This window comes from Oncorhynchus gorbuscha, linkage group LG24 (genome assembly GCF_021184085.1).
Source record: "Oncorhynchus gorbuscha isolate QuinsamMale2020 ecotype Even-year linkage group LG24, OgorEven_v1.0, whole genome shotgun sequence".
Taxonomy (NCBI): domain Eukaryota; kingdom Metazoa; phylum Chordata; class Actinopteri; order Salmoniformes; family Salmonidae; genus Oncorhynchus; species Oncorhynchus gorbuscha.
Window position 1 is genome coordinate 36576034 of NC_060196.1, and position 14775 is coordinate 36590808.

At 44.1% G+C, this 14775-nt stretch overlaps 2 protein-coding genes across 6 annotated transcripts in view; both read right to left on the bottom strand.

Moving 5' to 3' along the window:
- Positions 1–1795, bottom strand: part of LOC124012767 (collagen alpha-1(XXII) chain-like) — a 75599-nt gene extending 73804 nt beyond the window's left edge. The window contains exon 1 of one of the 3 annotated variants that reach the window (XM_046326711.1): positions 1533–1795. The gene's annotated coding sequence lies outside the window, so the exon portion shown is untranslated. The remainder of the gene's footprint in view (positions 1–1532) is intronic. The other 2 variants (XM_046326710.1, XM_046326712.1) reach the window with 2 other exon arrangements.
- Positions 1796–7015: 5220 nt separating this feature from the next.
- On the bottom strand, positions 7016–10986 carry LOC124013233. 3 transcript variants are annotated; one of them, XM_046327488.1, is made up of 3 exons: positions 10854–10986; positions 8580–8700; positions 7016–8486 (listed from the first exon to the last, which is right to left on the bottom strand). In XM_046327488.1, exons 2-3 carry the CDS (start codon positions 8669–8671, stop codon positions 7625–7627), a joined length of 954 nt encoding a protein of 317 aa, XP_046183444.1. In that variant the 5' UTR covers positions 8672–8700; positions 10854–10986; the 3' UTR covers positions 7016–7624. The 3 variants fall into 3 exon arrangements, with proteins under 3 accessions (XP_046183444.1, XP_046183443.1, XP_046183445.1); XM_046327487.1 differs by having other exon boundaries at positions 8580–8830; XM_046327489.1 differs by having other exon boundaries at positions 8580–8692; positions 10854–10977.
- Positions 10987–14775: the final 3789 nt, after the last annotated feature.

Here is a 14775-nt window from a genome sequence, read left to right on the forward strand (position 1 = left end):
CACACACACACACACACACACACACACACACACACACACACACACACACACACACACACACACACACACACACACACACACACACACACACACACACACACACACACACACACACACACACACACACACACACACACACACACACACACACACACACATCAACTCTGCTAGCGCTCACTGAGTCACCAAAGTCACAATGCCTGTGTCATCAAACTTATCTATATCTTGAAGTCATCCTTACAGGAAGTGTCTCCGTGTGATTTAACAGCAGTGAACTAGGCCCAAGGACCAGAGACAAATATAAGGCTGTGGGCCCAATGCTACTCTGTCATCAGATTGCTAGACTAGTGTTGTGTGGGGAAAGCTCTGTGTGGTTTTGGTGTATGGAAGCCTGATGATGTGGCAACGTCTTACCATTCTCCTTGAGCTGTCATACTGCTTTGACTTTGTTTTATACTTTTTTTAACAGCGAATCTTGTACATACAGTGCATGGCCAAGTTTAAATTCTGTTGATATGATTCCTCTTCTCCTCTCTTGCGTTCTACAGTTACAGTACATCATAGGGGAGCGCCCACAGCCACGTAACAATTGTGCGATGTCCTACACTTTGCTTATTTGTCCATTATCCTCCAGGACCATGGTCATCATGCCGTTAGGTTTAACCTCTAGTCTGGTTAGTTTGGCATTAACTTACTTTATCTGATTTACCACAGAGCTATTTATGCCCTGGAGCTTTCTTAGGTTTTACTGCCATTATTAAGAAGCTCAAGGCCTATTAGGGAAATGGCTGCAATTGCTGTAATTAGTGTGTATTTAAAGCTGACGAAAATGAAAGTATAGTCTATCTCAAACGCCCGCTCAAAGCATATTGCCTACTGGGAAACTTTTCAGTCTTTTAAAAACTATCCACTCATCCACCCGCAAGACACATGATAGGCCTACATCTTGAATAACTAACTATTCAACAGATTGCTCATCTGAGAGATCAAATTGTGAAACTTAACACTAATTTAGTGCTACTTTGCATTCCGCATAACTTTGCCCGATCAGATAAAGCATTTTACACCACAGCCACCAGTTGTCACCACATGTGTTCCCTACATCACGCTTTCAACTCTGTCTCAAAATGTTGACTTTGAAATAATTGACTAAAAAGATAAAAACATGGTGATTTTACTTAGTCCGCTCAGCAGCCCAATCCTGAGCCCAGATCTCCCTCGTACAAAGTGTGGTCTGTATCTTGCATGGGGCCTGTGTGTTTCCACCTCCTTTCTCAATGGCAGACCAGGGACTACAATGCAGATGTCTATTCCAGAAACCTGACTTCCATCATCCAGCAATGATGTAAAAAACAGCACCAGTTTTCCAGTCCAAAAGGAAAAGATAGCTACTCCTGATGGAGAATCTCCTCTGAGCAATTCATCGCAAACACAAAAATCCAAATGCACAAAAACATAAATCTACCCTCCAAATAAATGATCAATTGCCAGAGATAAAACAATTGATATGAGACAGATTTATTTAATCCTACCTGGATTGCTGACCACTCAGTTTCACTGGAGGTCTCTCTGTGTGGTCCCTATCCTCCAAGTCTCGCATGTGCGCTTGTCCCTTAGCTCAGCATAAAGGACACGCCCCCCCATCCAATGATAAACCCCCCCAAGGATCCTCCTTTACAGGTGTGAAGAAATTAGGATCAAGTCAAATCCACAACGATGTCAATCCAGTGTAGTGCTGATAAAAAGTCAGTGAGATTCTGCTACAACCTCTTGGATAGGTGGATAGAGTGGCAGGGAGGAACTGACTGAAGGGGAAAGTGTAGGGTTTCACTAGGGGACGAGCTTGTACTGCTCTAGCTGCTCGGCTCACAGACATAAAGAACCACGACAGGCCTGGCCAATTATAGACCAACTTTCTGGTTATATTTTTGTCTGTTTTTTTTACGGTTCCTGGGGCTGTGACCATCTGAAGTGTTGCTGCCCTCGGGGACAGGAGGCACACAGCTTCTCTTTCAGCCACTGCCTCCTCTTTCCAACCCCTCCAACCCTCCAGCCATAGCCCTGGCTCAGAGATAGCCACAGCAGAGCTGCCCTAGCCGCCTGCGGAGGACCGTGGTGGGCTGGGTCTACTGTATCAGGGGACTTGCTGTGTGATGGGGAAGGGTGTATTTGAGTCGGGGAAATGATTACCAAGGAACACGTGTGCTTGCGCTTTATACTGTCTTGTGCTCCTCATCTCAGCTGACTCTTGTGTAGTAGAACACCAGTTGTACATTCAGAAAAGGCTAAATTATTTTAAACAATTTAAGAACATCTCTGTTAACCGCATTGAGAAGTAATGTTACCAAGATTCCGTGTTGTCAGCCATGTACCCTGCAGGAGGGGGAAAGAAAGGGGAAGCAGTGGTCTTGTTCTCCAATGGTTTGGTTTTCTCTGTCCATAACATTCCCTCTCTCTCTCTCTCTCTCTCTCTCTCTCTCTCTCTCTCTCTCTCTCTCTCTCTCTCTCTCTCTCTCTCTCTCTCTCTCTCTCTCTCTCTCTCTCTCTCTCTCTCTCTCTCTCTCTCTCTCACTGAAGTTGCCACCTATCTCCTGTCAGAATGGAAAGTGTCCTTTTCCCCAATAGCTGTCTCAGAACCCCTCTCTCTCGCCTAGTCAGGCCCCTTTGTGGTATAGAAGTCTCTCAGGTCGAGGTGCCTTGCTGATTTCACATGCTTCACTCACCCCCCCCCCCGTACGTAGGCACTTGTATGGTGCCTTCAGAAAGTATTCATCCCTTTTGAATTTTTCAACATTTTATTGTGTGATTTTTGGTCACTGGCCTACACCCAATTCCAAATAATGTCAAAGTGTAATTATATGTTCATACACATTTTTACAAATGTATTAAAAATAAAAAGCTGAAATGTCTGGAGTCTGAAATGTACATACACCTAAGCTAAATACATTTCAACTCTGGCTAATTTCTTCTAATTTCCCCATGATGTCAAGCAAAGAGCCACTGAGTTTGAAGGTAGGCCTTGAAATATATCCACAGATACATCTCCAATTGACTCAAATTATGTCAATTAGCCTATCAGAAGTTTCTAAAGCCATGACATCATTTTCTGGAATTTTCCAAGCTGTTTAAGGCACAGTCAACTTAATGTATGTAAACTTCTGACCCACTGGAATTGTGATACAGTGAATTATAAGTTAAATCATTTGTCTGTAAACAATTGTTGGAAAAAATGAGTTGTGTCATGCACAAAGTAGATGTCCTAACCGACTTGCCAAAACTATAGTTGTTAACAAGAAATTTGTGAATTGGTTGAAAATAAAGTTTTAATGACTCCGACTTCAAATGTAGGTATTCAACCCCTTTGGTTTGGCTGTAATAGCAGAAAACTGAGGATAGATCAACAACATTGTAGCTACTCCACAATAATAATCCAATTGACATAGTTAAAAGAAGGAAGCCTGTGCAGAATAAACATATTCCAAAACATGCATCCTGATGCTTCCACCCCCACAACATGATGCTGCCACCCCGACAACATGATGCTGCCACCCCCACAACATGATGCTGCCACCCCGACAACATGATGCTGCCACCCCCACAACATGATGCTTCCACCCCCACAACATGATGCTGCCACCCCCACAACATGATGCTGCCACCCCCACAACATGATGCTGCCACCCCCACAACATGATGCTTGCCACCCCCACAACATGATGCTGCCACCCCCACAACATGATGCTGCCACCCCCACAACATGATGCTGCCACCCCTGTGACTGCAACCTAAGTGCATGGAAACTTCCGACTTCAACTGTATGTAAATGTGATATTTCTGTATTTCATTTCATTTTCAATAAATTTGACAAAATTCCGAACAACGTGTTTTCACTTTGTCATTATGGGGTGTGTGTAGATGGGTGAGAAAGAAAAAATTCAGGCTGAATTCAGGCAACAGAATGTGGAATCACAACAGAATGTGGAATCAGTCAAGATTTATGAATACTTTCTGATGTGTGAAGTAGGACAAATATAAGCACCCACCAAAATGATTATTATTAACTATTAATTATAATTGTACTTCATTGACAAATACATACACTAGACAACAGCTATACATTCTGAGATCCTATTTGTGGTTACCTTTGTACTCAGTTAGCCAGGGCAAGTTAGCACAGGCCAGTCTAACCATAGCCCCGGTGTGGTGTGAGGGTAATGAAGTCTGGTGGTCGGATGATGGTCTGGAGCAGATGGGTGTTAATGTGCTACTGGTGTCAGTGACTCGTTGAGGGTTGAGAAGCCATCTGACTCCTTATAGTTGTAGGTTCAATTCCCGAAGGGTTGACATATACATAAAAACAAATTATATCTATTCACTGTCAGAATGCAGCATGACTCAAAGCAGGACGCAGTGTGTTAGAAGGCTCTTGTTGTCTTCTGTACCCTGATTTGGGGTTCATGGGGCAAGTCTGTAAATTAAACTTGCCTACTACAACTCACTTGATAAGAAGTTTTTTTTTTATGTTGAATGACTGTGATGTGGTTTTGCATGTGTTTTCTCACTGTCAGTTCACTTTGACATACCTGCAAAAACAATTGACCTTTAAAACTCAAATATGTTTTGGGAGACTTTTCTTTTCTCTATGATAAACTACCTGATTCAGTCACGGGTCAGCATACATTACCTAAATGAAATCCATAACTACAGCCTGGAATGTCTAAATCTAGAATCAGGGAATAACTTGAAAAGAAATGGATCATCTCAAGGCTTTGATGTCTAGAGTAGCATCCTCTGTTCCGATTGGTAGAACGTAGACCTTTTTATGTGAGTGTTCTTCAGTCATTCTTTCAGAGTGGAAGGAACCTGGAGATTCACTTGTTGCAGTGAGGGATAGGGTTTGTTCTGTTGCCCAACCCACACAGAGCTGTAATGCATTTTGATAGGAGGAAAAACACTGCCAAAAGCAACTAGCTCTCACAGTCTCATGTCAGAATTAGAAATTCATCCATGTTTCTCAAAACTCTGAACTTGTAAGGTTCGCGTTAAATTTAGGGATTAACTCAGAAATCTTAAAGTTAGGCATTAACTCTGAACGCAAAGGTTAAAGTTTGAGTTTTTTTTGTTGCCTATCGCTGGATTGGAACTTGCTAACTTTGGAATCAGAGGCCGATGCTTAAGCCCATCCACCAGCCCCGTCTCAAATGCCTGAAAATGGGCCTGCAGGGTAGCCTAGTGGTTAGAGCGTTGGACTAGTAACCGGAAGGTTGCAAGTTCAAACCCCCGAGCTGACAAGGTACAATTCTGTCGTTCTGCCCCTGAACAGGTAGTTAACCCACTGTCATTGAAAATCAGAATTTTTTTTCACTGACTTGCCTGGTTAAACAAAGGTAAAAAAGAATAATGATAATTTAAAACCTACTTGAAGGTAACAGTGCTCGCTGTCCTCAGATGTGGATGGATGTTGAATACTGACTTGTATCATGGTTGACCTGAAAATAATTCACTTTTGCATTCTCCCAGTGGTGTGTATTCATGGAAGACAAAGGAAGCCAGACTTCCCCAAAGAATTTGACCAAGAAAAAAAGAAAAACAGTTGCATCATTTTCCTTCAATTCGCAAGAATTCGCTGAATGTGTCTCACTGGAGGAAGCATCTGAGCGAGCGATGCATCACACCTCTGCCTGTGTGTGTGTAGGACATCTGTTTGATGCTGTCTGGTCCTAAAGAGTATGGCATTGTTTCCGCCCCATAGCATTGAACGCAAGGGAAGCCAGCGAGCATTTGGCCTCCCTTGATAAAGAAAAAATGATAAAATAATAGCCAATCAGTGTGGAGATAAACTGAGTGAGCTCAACTGTGAATGGTCCTGGAGGCACTAAAAAAAGTGTCAAGGGACGCCCATTTCGATTTGACATCACTCCTATGAAATCACATTGAGCTCATACTTCATTGACGGAAACAACTTGAATTGTTGCATCTCGTTGTGTTGTTGTGCACCGGTGGCTAGCGAGCTTAAATTGGCAATTTCCCCTAATTAGCGATGGGTCGAGATACGGATTTGGTCTTGTAGTGTTACTTAATCCTCCTTACTGGCCTGTGATTATCATGGCCATTCATTCATTGTTGTGCCTCTGGCCTGAGAGGATGGCAGTTCAATATGCAGCTAGATGTAGAAGGCTAACTAAGTTAACGTAACTAGTTAACGTTGCCCATGAATGGAAGTTAGGCTAGCGAACAAGCATTTTTGCCAGGTACAGTACCCTAGGACAACAAAATCTAAAAGTGTGTAACTGAGTGATAGTAACAGAGTGATAGACCGTTTAGTCAACATGAAAGAGAGGAGGATGGCATTGGCATTCCTCTACAAATAGGGTGAGTCAACATGGTTTTGTACACACACAACACACACACACACACACAAATCTGTTTCATCGACAGCCACATCATATTTAGCTTACGTTGATTGGACTAAATTGTTTTATTTTAATTGTCACAGTATTAGACTGAGCATAGTTGATTTGATGATGTTGAAATGTTGAAGTTGAAATGGTGCTGGAACAGCTCCTGTTTTCTAAATCAATCGTTTTTTATGTCGGAAACATGAACTCCCTTGACCATGCTGCAGGTCATGTAACTGGTTGTTACATGCAATACGATTTGTAGATTTCCCCGAACAGAGGTTGCTCTCCGGTTTTGTGATGAAACAAGGGTTTGGTTGAATTTATTCTTCCATTGTGTCTTCTTATTGCCTCATCCTGAGGACTATGTATCACGGTGTCAAGGCCGTGATATGAACTAACAGGTTATAGAGCAAACAACACAATGATCACAACACATAGGCTTCCCCGGTGTGTTTACCCACGCACCACTACTGCATTCTTCTGAGATTACACGAACTACGGGAAGTAGCTGAGGTGCAGAAAGATGAGAGAATGAACTGAAGGACTAAACACACCGTTCCCAATCTATGGGGTGGCTGATTCAGAGAAGACATGAAAATGGCATATTTCAAATCTCATGAACTTTATTTGCTGTTGTCAACGTAAACATCCTATTGCTGTTGCGGCTCTGTTTTGTGAGTTCTGATATGTTACTACCCAATGCCATTGTTTGGTGTAAATGAAGCTGCTTCCGCGGTCATAGATGAGGCCAATGTATCGGTCTGATGAGCCCGTGATGATATTCCCTGAATGCATGTCAGTTTCGTAGACATATCTCATCCAAAATATGACATTGAATAGCCAATGTCAGAATATCTACGATGGTTAAATGTCACTATTTTTTTAAACATATTCTAATGGTACCATGTTGGCATGCAAACATTTTTATTACAGTCATCTTTCTACAAAATAAAAAATCAATATTGTTCATAATATACTTCTATATTTATCCTGTTTTATATACTATACATACTGCCTGCTAGGGTACTTGGCAATTGTAACTGGCTTGTTGCTATGAATACCAGATGCTGTGTGAAGTAAGATGCAGGGGTTTTTCTATAATAATTTCCAGGTGATAAGCACAAATAAACACACGGTTTAACACTGTCAAGTCTGTTTTCACGACTTCCTGGGCTGGTCAAAAGGAGTCAGGGGTTAAGAGGTCAAAGATCCTGGGTCAGCTGTCAAAGGACAGCGTCCTGGAGGTTGCTCACTGCCATCCTCCTGAGGGCCTTTCCGGACACTTCCAGCGGGTTCTCCAGTGATTCTGGCCTGACGTTCTTCTTGGAAGCCTTCTCCAGCATACGACTGGCTTCCTTCAGGGCTTCCTCTGTCCTCCGAGCCTTTTCTGTCTTCTCTACCCTCAGGGCTTTTCCCTGCTGGGAGCCTTGGGCCAGCTTGGCCTCTTCCCCAGGTAATCCTCCTGTTGACATGTCAGATTTGCTCTGATCCTCCTCGAGGCGCTCTGCCCTCCTCAGACGCCTCTTTTTGCCGGTCTCTTGCTGGAACGGGCCGGCCGCATGGCATACTCTCTCCTCGCCACGTGGCGCCTGCTGGGCCTGAGCTTTGGCACTGACGGGGAAAGAGGCAGAGGGAGAGACTGTTTTGCTTCTAGGAGGAGGATGGAGGTCTTTAATGGTAGAGCCAAAATCTTCTGAGAGCATGCCTCCTGTGTGTCTCTGGATTGGGTCGGCATGAGCAAGCTCCGCTCTCAGAACCTTCTGCTGTCGCTGGACTCTGGGTGCTGTTTCAGTCAGGGGCAGGGGATGTGGGGATGGGGTGGAGACACACTCTGCCGCACCCTTAACCAGTTCTGGTCTCTCTCCTCTCACCCCACAGGCCTTCACCTTCCTGGGGCAGGGTTGGTCCCCCACCGTAGTGTCCAGTTTGCGGGAAGCACCCTTGGCCTCCAGACCAAGCCCCTTCATCTTCTGTCTCTGGGCCTTCTGTACCTCCAAGGGCAGCTCCAGAGGGGCCAGCTTCAGAGGCCGCCGCAGGGGCAGGTTCTCCCCATCCCTCGCTCGGGATGAGCCAGGCAGGAAAGACCTGGACAGGAAGGAAGGATTGTGTATTTTTTTACAAATGTAAGATACATGTATATTGCCTCAGCCAAGTGAGCCAACAGTACATTACACATACCTGACTAGGAGCGAGGAGTCTCTCTGGGTGGCTGGGCCCTCTTGGCCGAGCGTTGGCAGCATGGTAGAGCCAGTCTTAAGCGGACCCACCATCACCACCTCCTCTTCCCCTCCCTGTGTGGCTGACAGATGGAGTTTAGGTATTTTGGAATTACATACATTTTTAGAAGCTAGCCGGTGGTTCTGGGCGGTGAGATGCATCATGGTATTTTTAGCCTGAGAGGTCAGCAGGTCTTCTGGTCGGGGCAAGATCTGTGACAAAATACACACTCACAAATTAATATCACTCACTCGCTTACATTACATGAATATCTAACATTGCCAGTCAACACTGAAAAGCCATCAGATGAAATTATAGCATAGTATTGAATACTTATAAAGTGGACCCATCAATGATAAATACTGTATAATCTAGAGCAGTGGTTCCCTAATGTTTTATAGTCCCGTACCCCTTCAAACATTCAACCTCCAGCTGTGTACCCCCTCTAGCACCAGGGTCAGCGCACTCTCAAATGTTGTTTTTTGCCATCATTGTAAGCCTGCCACACACACACTATACAATACATTTATTAAACATAAGAATGAGTGTGTTTTTGTCACAACCCGGCTTGTGGGAAGTGACAAAGATTTCTTATAGGACCATGTCACAATCGTCATAAGGAGTGGACCAAAATGCAATGTAGTATGTTTCCATCCTTTTATTTAGGAAGAGAGAACTCAAAGCACAAAAACAATAGAGCGAATAAACGAACCGTGAAGCTACATGCAGTGCAGAAAGCAACTACACACAAACATAATCAGGATCCCACAAATACAATGGGGAAAATGGCTACCTGTTATTTCGCTGAACACTAAATAGTTACATTTTATTTTGGGCTGTGAAACGAGGCTACGCAGGCAAGACAAAAACATCACCCAAACGTTTAGCCCTGTTGGAAAATATAAATATAAAAATATATTCTGAAATATTCAGAAATAGGAAAAATATATATATTCATAATAATTATGTTTTTTTTTTAAATGAATGAGTGAATCAGATTCATATTTGGCATACCCCGTCCGACAGCACTGTGAGTACCCCTTCCCAAACTCGGAATACCTGCCTTAGCGGTATTGTCATACTGTCTGCTTTGTATACTCATTGTAAACGTCTTGAGTCCAACATTCCACTGCAGATTTGCACAAAGATAACCAATTTAACACTTCAACTCATTCAAAACCATTCTCATAGGAACGGAACATTCTAAATGGATTGATTGTTCAATAAAAAAAAACTTGATATCAATAATGAGACCTCAATATTCACATTAGTTTTATGTAGAAAATGTGATATTCTTAGTTGATTTCTCATAAAGACTGTTAAAGTATAGCTCATAAATAATTTGTATGACATTAAACAAATTCATCAACAAATGCATCAAAATAGCAATCTCCTGAAGACAGAAGCTAATCTAAACCTAGAATATAACTGTATATCACAAGAACTGATGCAAACAGTGTACACATTTAACCAAACATTTCTGCCTCTTCTACATAGTGTCATTCACTCCTGAGAAGGTTATAGACCACATATAACAAGCAATGCCTGATCATTTCACTGCATGTGTACACTAATAAGCATCATAGAATGCGTCATACTGCCAATAAACACTGAGTGTACAAAACAGTATATACACGGAGCTCTTTCCGTGACATGGCTGACCAGGTGAATCCAGGTGGAAGCTATGACCCGTTATTGATGTCGCTTGTTAAATCCACTTCAATCGGTGTAGATGAAGGGGAGGAGACAGGTTAAAGAAGGATTTTCAAGCCTCGAGACAATTGAAACATGGATTGTGTATGTGTGCCATTCTGAGGGTGAATGGGCAACACAAAAGATTGAATTGCCTTTGAAATGGGTATGGTAATAAGTGCCAGGCGCAACGGTTGTGTCAATAACTGCAACGCTGATGGGTTTTTCAAGCTCAACAGTTTCCCGTGTGTATCAAGAATGGTCCCCCACCCAAAGGTCAACCAGCCAACTTGATACAACTGTGGGAAGCATTTGAATCAACATGGGCCAGCATCCCTGTGGAACGCTTTCAACACCTTGTAGAGTCCATGCCCTGATGAACAGAGGCTGTTCTGAGGAGAAAATGGGGGGGTGCAACTCAATATAAGGAAGTTGTTCCTATTGTTTGGTATACTCAGTGTATATGTATAATCCCAATAAGACACAACGAGGAAGGAGGAAGTGATGATGATGATGATATACTATACTATCTACAATACTCACAGGTTTGACAAATTCCTCTCGCTTGAATTTTTGCCCAAATAATTTCTTCCCTCAGAGAGCCCAGGAGGAAAGGCTGTTGTTGTTGTTGTTTTCACTTTCCGTGCTATGTCCTGCACTGGGCTGAAAGCAGGGGTTGGGATAACACTACAGTAAAAGGCAGGGTAGGTAGGTTTTAGTTGCTTGCTGACTGGCTATAAGAACATTAGGAGGATTAGGGTCAGCGGGCAACAGGGTCATCTGTAATGACCACAAATCCGGCTCAGGGACACCTGGAGAGAACCATGAAGGTAGTGGTTTAATACAGAGTCAGGGTGATGGTACTAGACAGCAGCTTGCAATCCAGCCTGGGGACTGGTACTGGTTTGATCGTTGATAACAGTTAGTCAACATGTAGCAGATCGGGGTCGTGTGCCAATGGCTCCTCCTATGCAGGGTAGTTTATCAAGTACAGTTTTCACTCTTTAATGATCTATTGATTAAAGCCTATTGATTAGAACAAGACATGAGATCTTATGGCATTTTGTTCAAATCAAATGAATTTAGGAGTGAATCATAACGAATGGGGCATGTTAGTGTGGTGTTATCACCACTAGATGTTGCCAGAGGCTACTGAAGTCGATCTGAATTGTGGATCTCTCTGTGTGATTCATCTCACTGTTCCACTGGATAGAAGTGTAGTAGTGATTCCAGAGGTATGGGTTTGGAGAACTGTAGTCTGTCAATATAGTCTGTCAATATATACTTCAGTGCAACGGATTGAATGGAGAATGAATTTCTATATAAACTGATAGAGGAAGATGAGTTTTCTCTCTGACAGCAGGCTACAGTGTATTGTATGTGTGCCACTATGCATGGGAGTATGGGAGTATATGGTGAGAATAGTGAAAGTGTCTGTGATCCTGTTGTAATCGGTAGCCTTTTTCGGTAGCCAGTTACCTACGTACTCACACTCCTGTGTAAATCTATTTGGACAAGTTAGATTAGACGTGAGACTCTAGTGTGCTGCCTGCAGGAGTTCCTGTATCTCTACATCAGTCTCAAACAGCAGCAAGTTTGTACACTATTTACCTGCAGTTCACCTAAATGTCACTTTTATTCATTGTCAACAAGGGGGTGGAGATCTTTGCAGGGGCGTGGTCCTGGGTGGGCGTAGACCCACCCAATCAGATTGGGCAAACAATACACATATGCTCTACTTGTCGTCAGTGTTCCATGCGGGGCAGGATTTGTCTTTTTACCTATGCACAGCACTTGACTTGGGCAGGAGCTCACACGAACTGAGCACCGGCACCTAAAATGTTCTTCTGGTTGAGTTCCTGCACCTCTTACAGAATATTTGCTAAACAGTATTGAGCAGTTCCTGCAGCTAAATATAAAAGGTACCGGCACCTCCTGTCAGTCCAAGTCAAGCCCTGGCCTGAACATGCATACACTATCAGATAGAATTCATGTTAAGCAGTAGGGAGGAGGGAGGAGGAGGTGGGGAAACTAAAGGGATATACACTCAGCATACCAAACATTAGGAACACCTACACTCGATCCCTCCGATGTCAACAATTACAGACCAGTATCCCTTCTTTCTTTTCTCTCCAAAACTCTTGAACGTGCCGTCCTTGGCCAGCTCTCCCGCTATCTCTCTCTGAATGACCTTCTTGATCCAAATCAGTCAGGTTTCAAGACTAGTCATTCAACTGAGACTGCTCTCCTCTGTATCACGGAGGCGCTCCGCACTGCTAAAGCTAACTCTCTCTCCTCTGCTCTCATCCTTCTAGATCTATCGGCTGCCTTCGATACTGTGAACCATCAGATCCTCCTCTCCACCCTCTCCGAGTTGGGCATCTCCGGCGCGGCCCACGCTTGGATTGCGTCCTACCTGACAGGTCGCTCCTACCAGGTGGCGTGGCGAGAATCTGTCTCCTCACCACGCGCTCTCACCACTGGTGTCCCCCAGGGCTCTGTTCTTGGCCCTCTCCTATTCTCGCTATACACCAAGTCACTTGGCTCTGTCATAACCTCACATGGTCTCTCTTATCATTGCTATGCAGACGACACACAATTAATCTTCTCCTTTCCCCCTTCTGATGACCAGGTGGCGAATCGCATCTCTGCATGTCTGGCAGACATATCAGTGTGGATGACGGATCACCACCTCAAGCTGAACCTCGGCAAGACGGAGCTGCTCTTCCTCCCGGGAAGGACTGCCCGTTCCATGATCTCGCCATCACGGTCGACAACTCCATTGTGTCCTCCTCCCAGAGCGCCAAGAACCTTGGCGTGATCCTGGACAACACCCTGTCGTTCTCTACTAACATCAAGGCGGTGGCCCGTTCCTGTAGGTTCATGCTCTACAACATCCGCAGAGTACGACCCTGCCTCACACAGGAAGCGGCGCAGGTCCTAATCCAGGCACTTGTCATCTCCCGTCTGGATTACTGCAACTCGCTGTTGGCTGGGCTCCCTGCCTGTGCCATTAAACCCCTTCAACTCATCCAGAACGCCGCAGCCCGTCTGGTGTTCAACCTTCCCAAGTTCTCTCACGTCACCCCGCTCCTCCGTTCACTCCACTGGCTTCCAGTTGAAGCTCGCATCCGCTACAAGACCATGGTGCTTGCCTACGGAGCTGTGAGGGGAACGGCACCTCAGTACCTCCAGGCTCTGATCAGGCCCTACACCCAAACAAGGGCACTGCGTTCATCCACCTCTGGCCTGCTCGCCTCCCTACCACTGAGGAAGTACAGCTCCCGCTCAGCCCAGTCAAAACTGTTCGCTGCCCTGGCCCCCCCAATGGTGGAACAAACTCCCTCACGACGCCAGGACAGCGGAGTCAATCACCACCTTCCGGAGACACCTGAAACCCCACCTCTTTAAGGAATACCTAGGATAGGTTAAGTAATCCCTCTCACCCCACCCCCCCCTAAGTTTTAGATGCACTATTGTTAAGTGACTGTCCCACTGGATGTCATAAGGTGAATGCACCAATTTGTAAGTCGCTCTGGATAAGAGCGTCTGCTAAATGACTTAAATGTAAATGTAAATGTAATAAAAACAAAATAACTTATCAATTCCAAAATAATGAGCAGGTTGTGGCACGTGTCACTTCGCTCTGATACCATGTGCGGTACACCGTAGCTATCGCTGTGTAGACTAGACTACACTTTGTAGGCTACTCACCATTTGCTAACGAGTGAGCGGTGAGTTAAGTGGACTCACTAGCCAACTTGGCTAGCAAAAACATGTTAAATGGCCAAATCATTTTTTCAAGAGACACTGTATAGAGGATGCTGGAGCATTTGCCAAGGTGTTTGATATCAGTGAATTCGCCACGAAGGACCTCCAGTCCTCTCTCTATCAATCACTGATTGCATTGATCTAATCGAGGGCCTTAAAGACAGTTTCAGTACATTCAGATTCAATGAACACCACTACATTTTTATTCAGCACTTTTAGAAATCATAAAACGCGCTTCTCCACTTGACCATCAGTCCAGTGAAATGAATAAAGTTATTTCAATTTATGCTCCGACGTACCTCACAAGGAATAGGCTACAACAACTGACCTCTGACTAGTCTTATCATATACACTATCGGTCAAAGGTTTTAGAACACCTGCTCAATCAAGGGTTTTCTTTATTTTTACTCTGTTCTACATTGCAGAATAATAGTGAATACATCAAAACTATGAAATAACACATATTGAATCATGTAGTAACCAAAAAAGTGTTAAACAAATCAAAATATATTTTAGATTTGAGATTCTTCAAATAGTCACCCTTTACCTTGACAGCATTGCACACTCTTGGCATTCTCTCAACCAGCTTCACCTGGAATGCTTTTCTAACAGTCTTGAAAGAGTTCCCACATATGCTGAGCACTTGTTGGCTGCTTTTCCTTCACTCTGCGGACTGACTCATCACAAACCATCT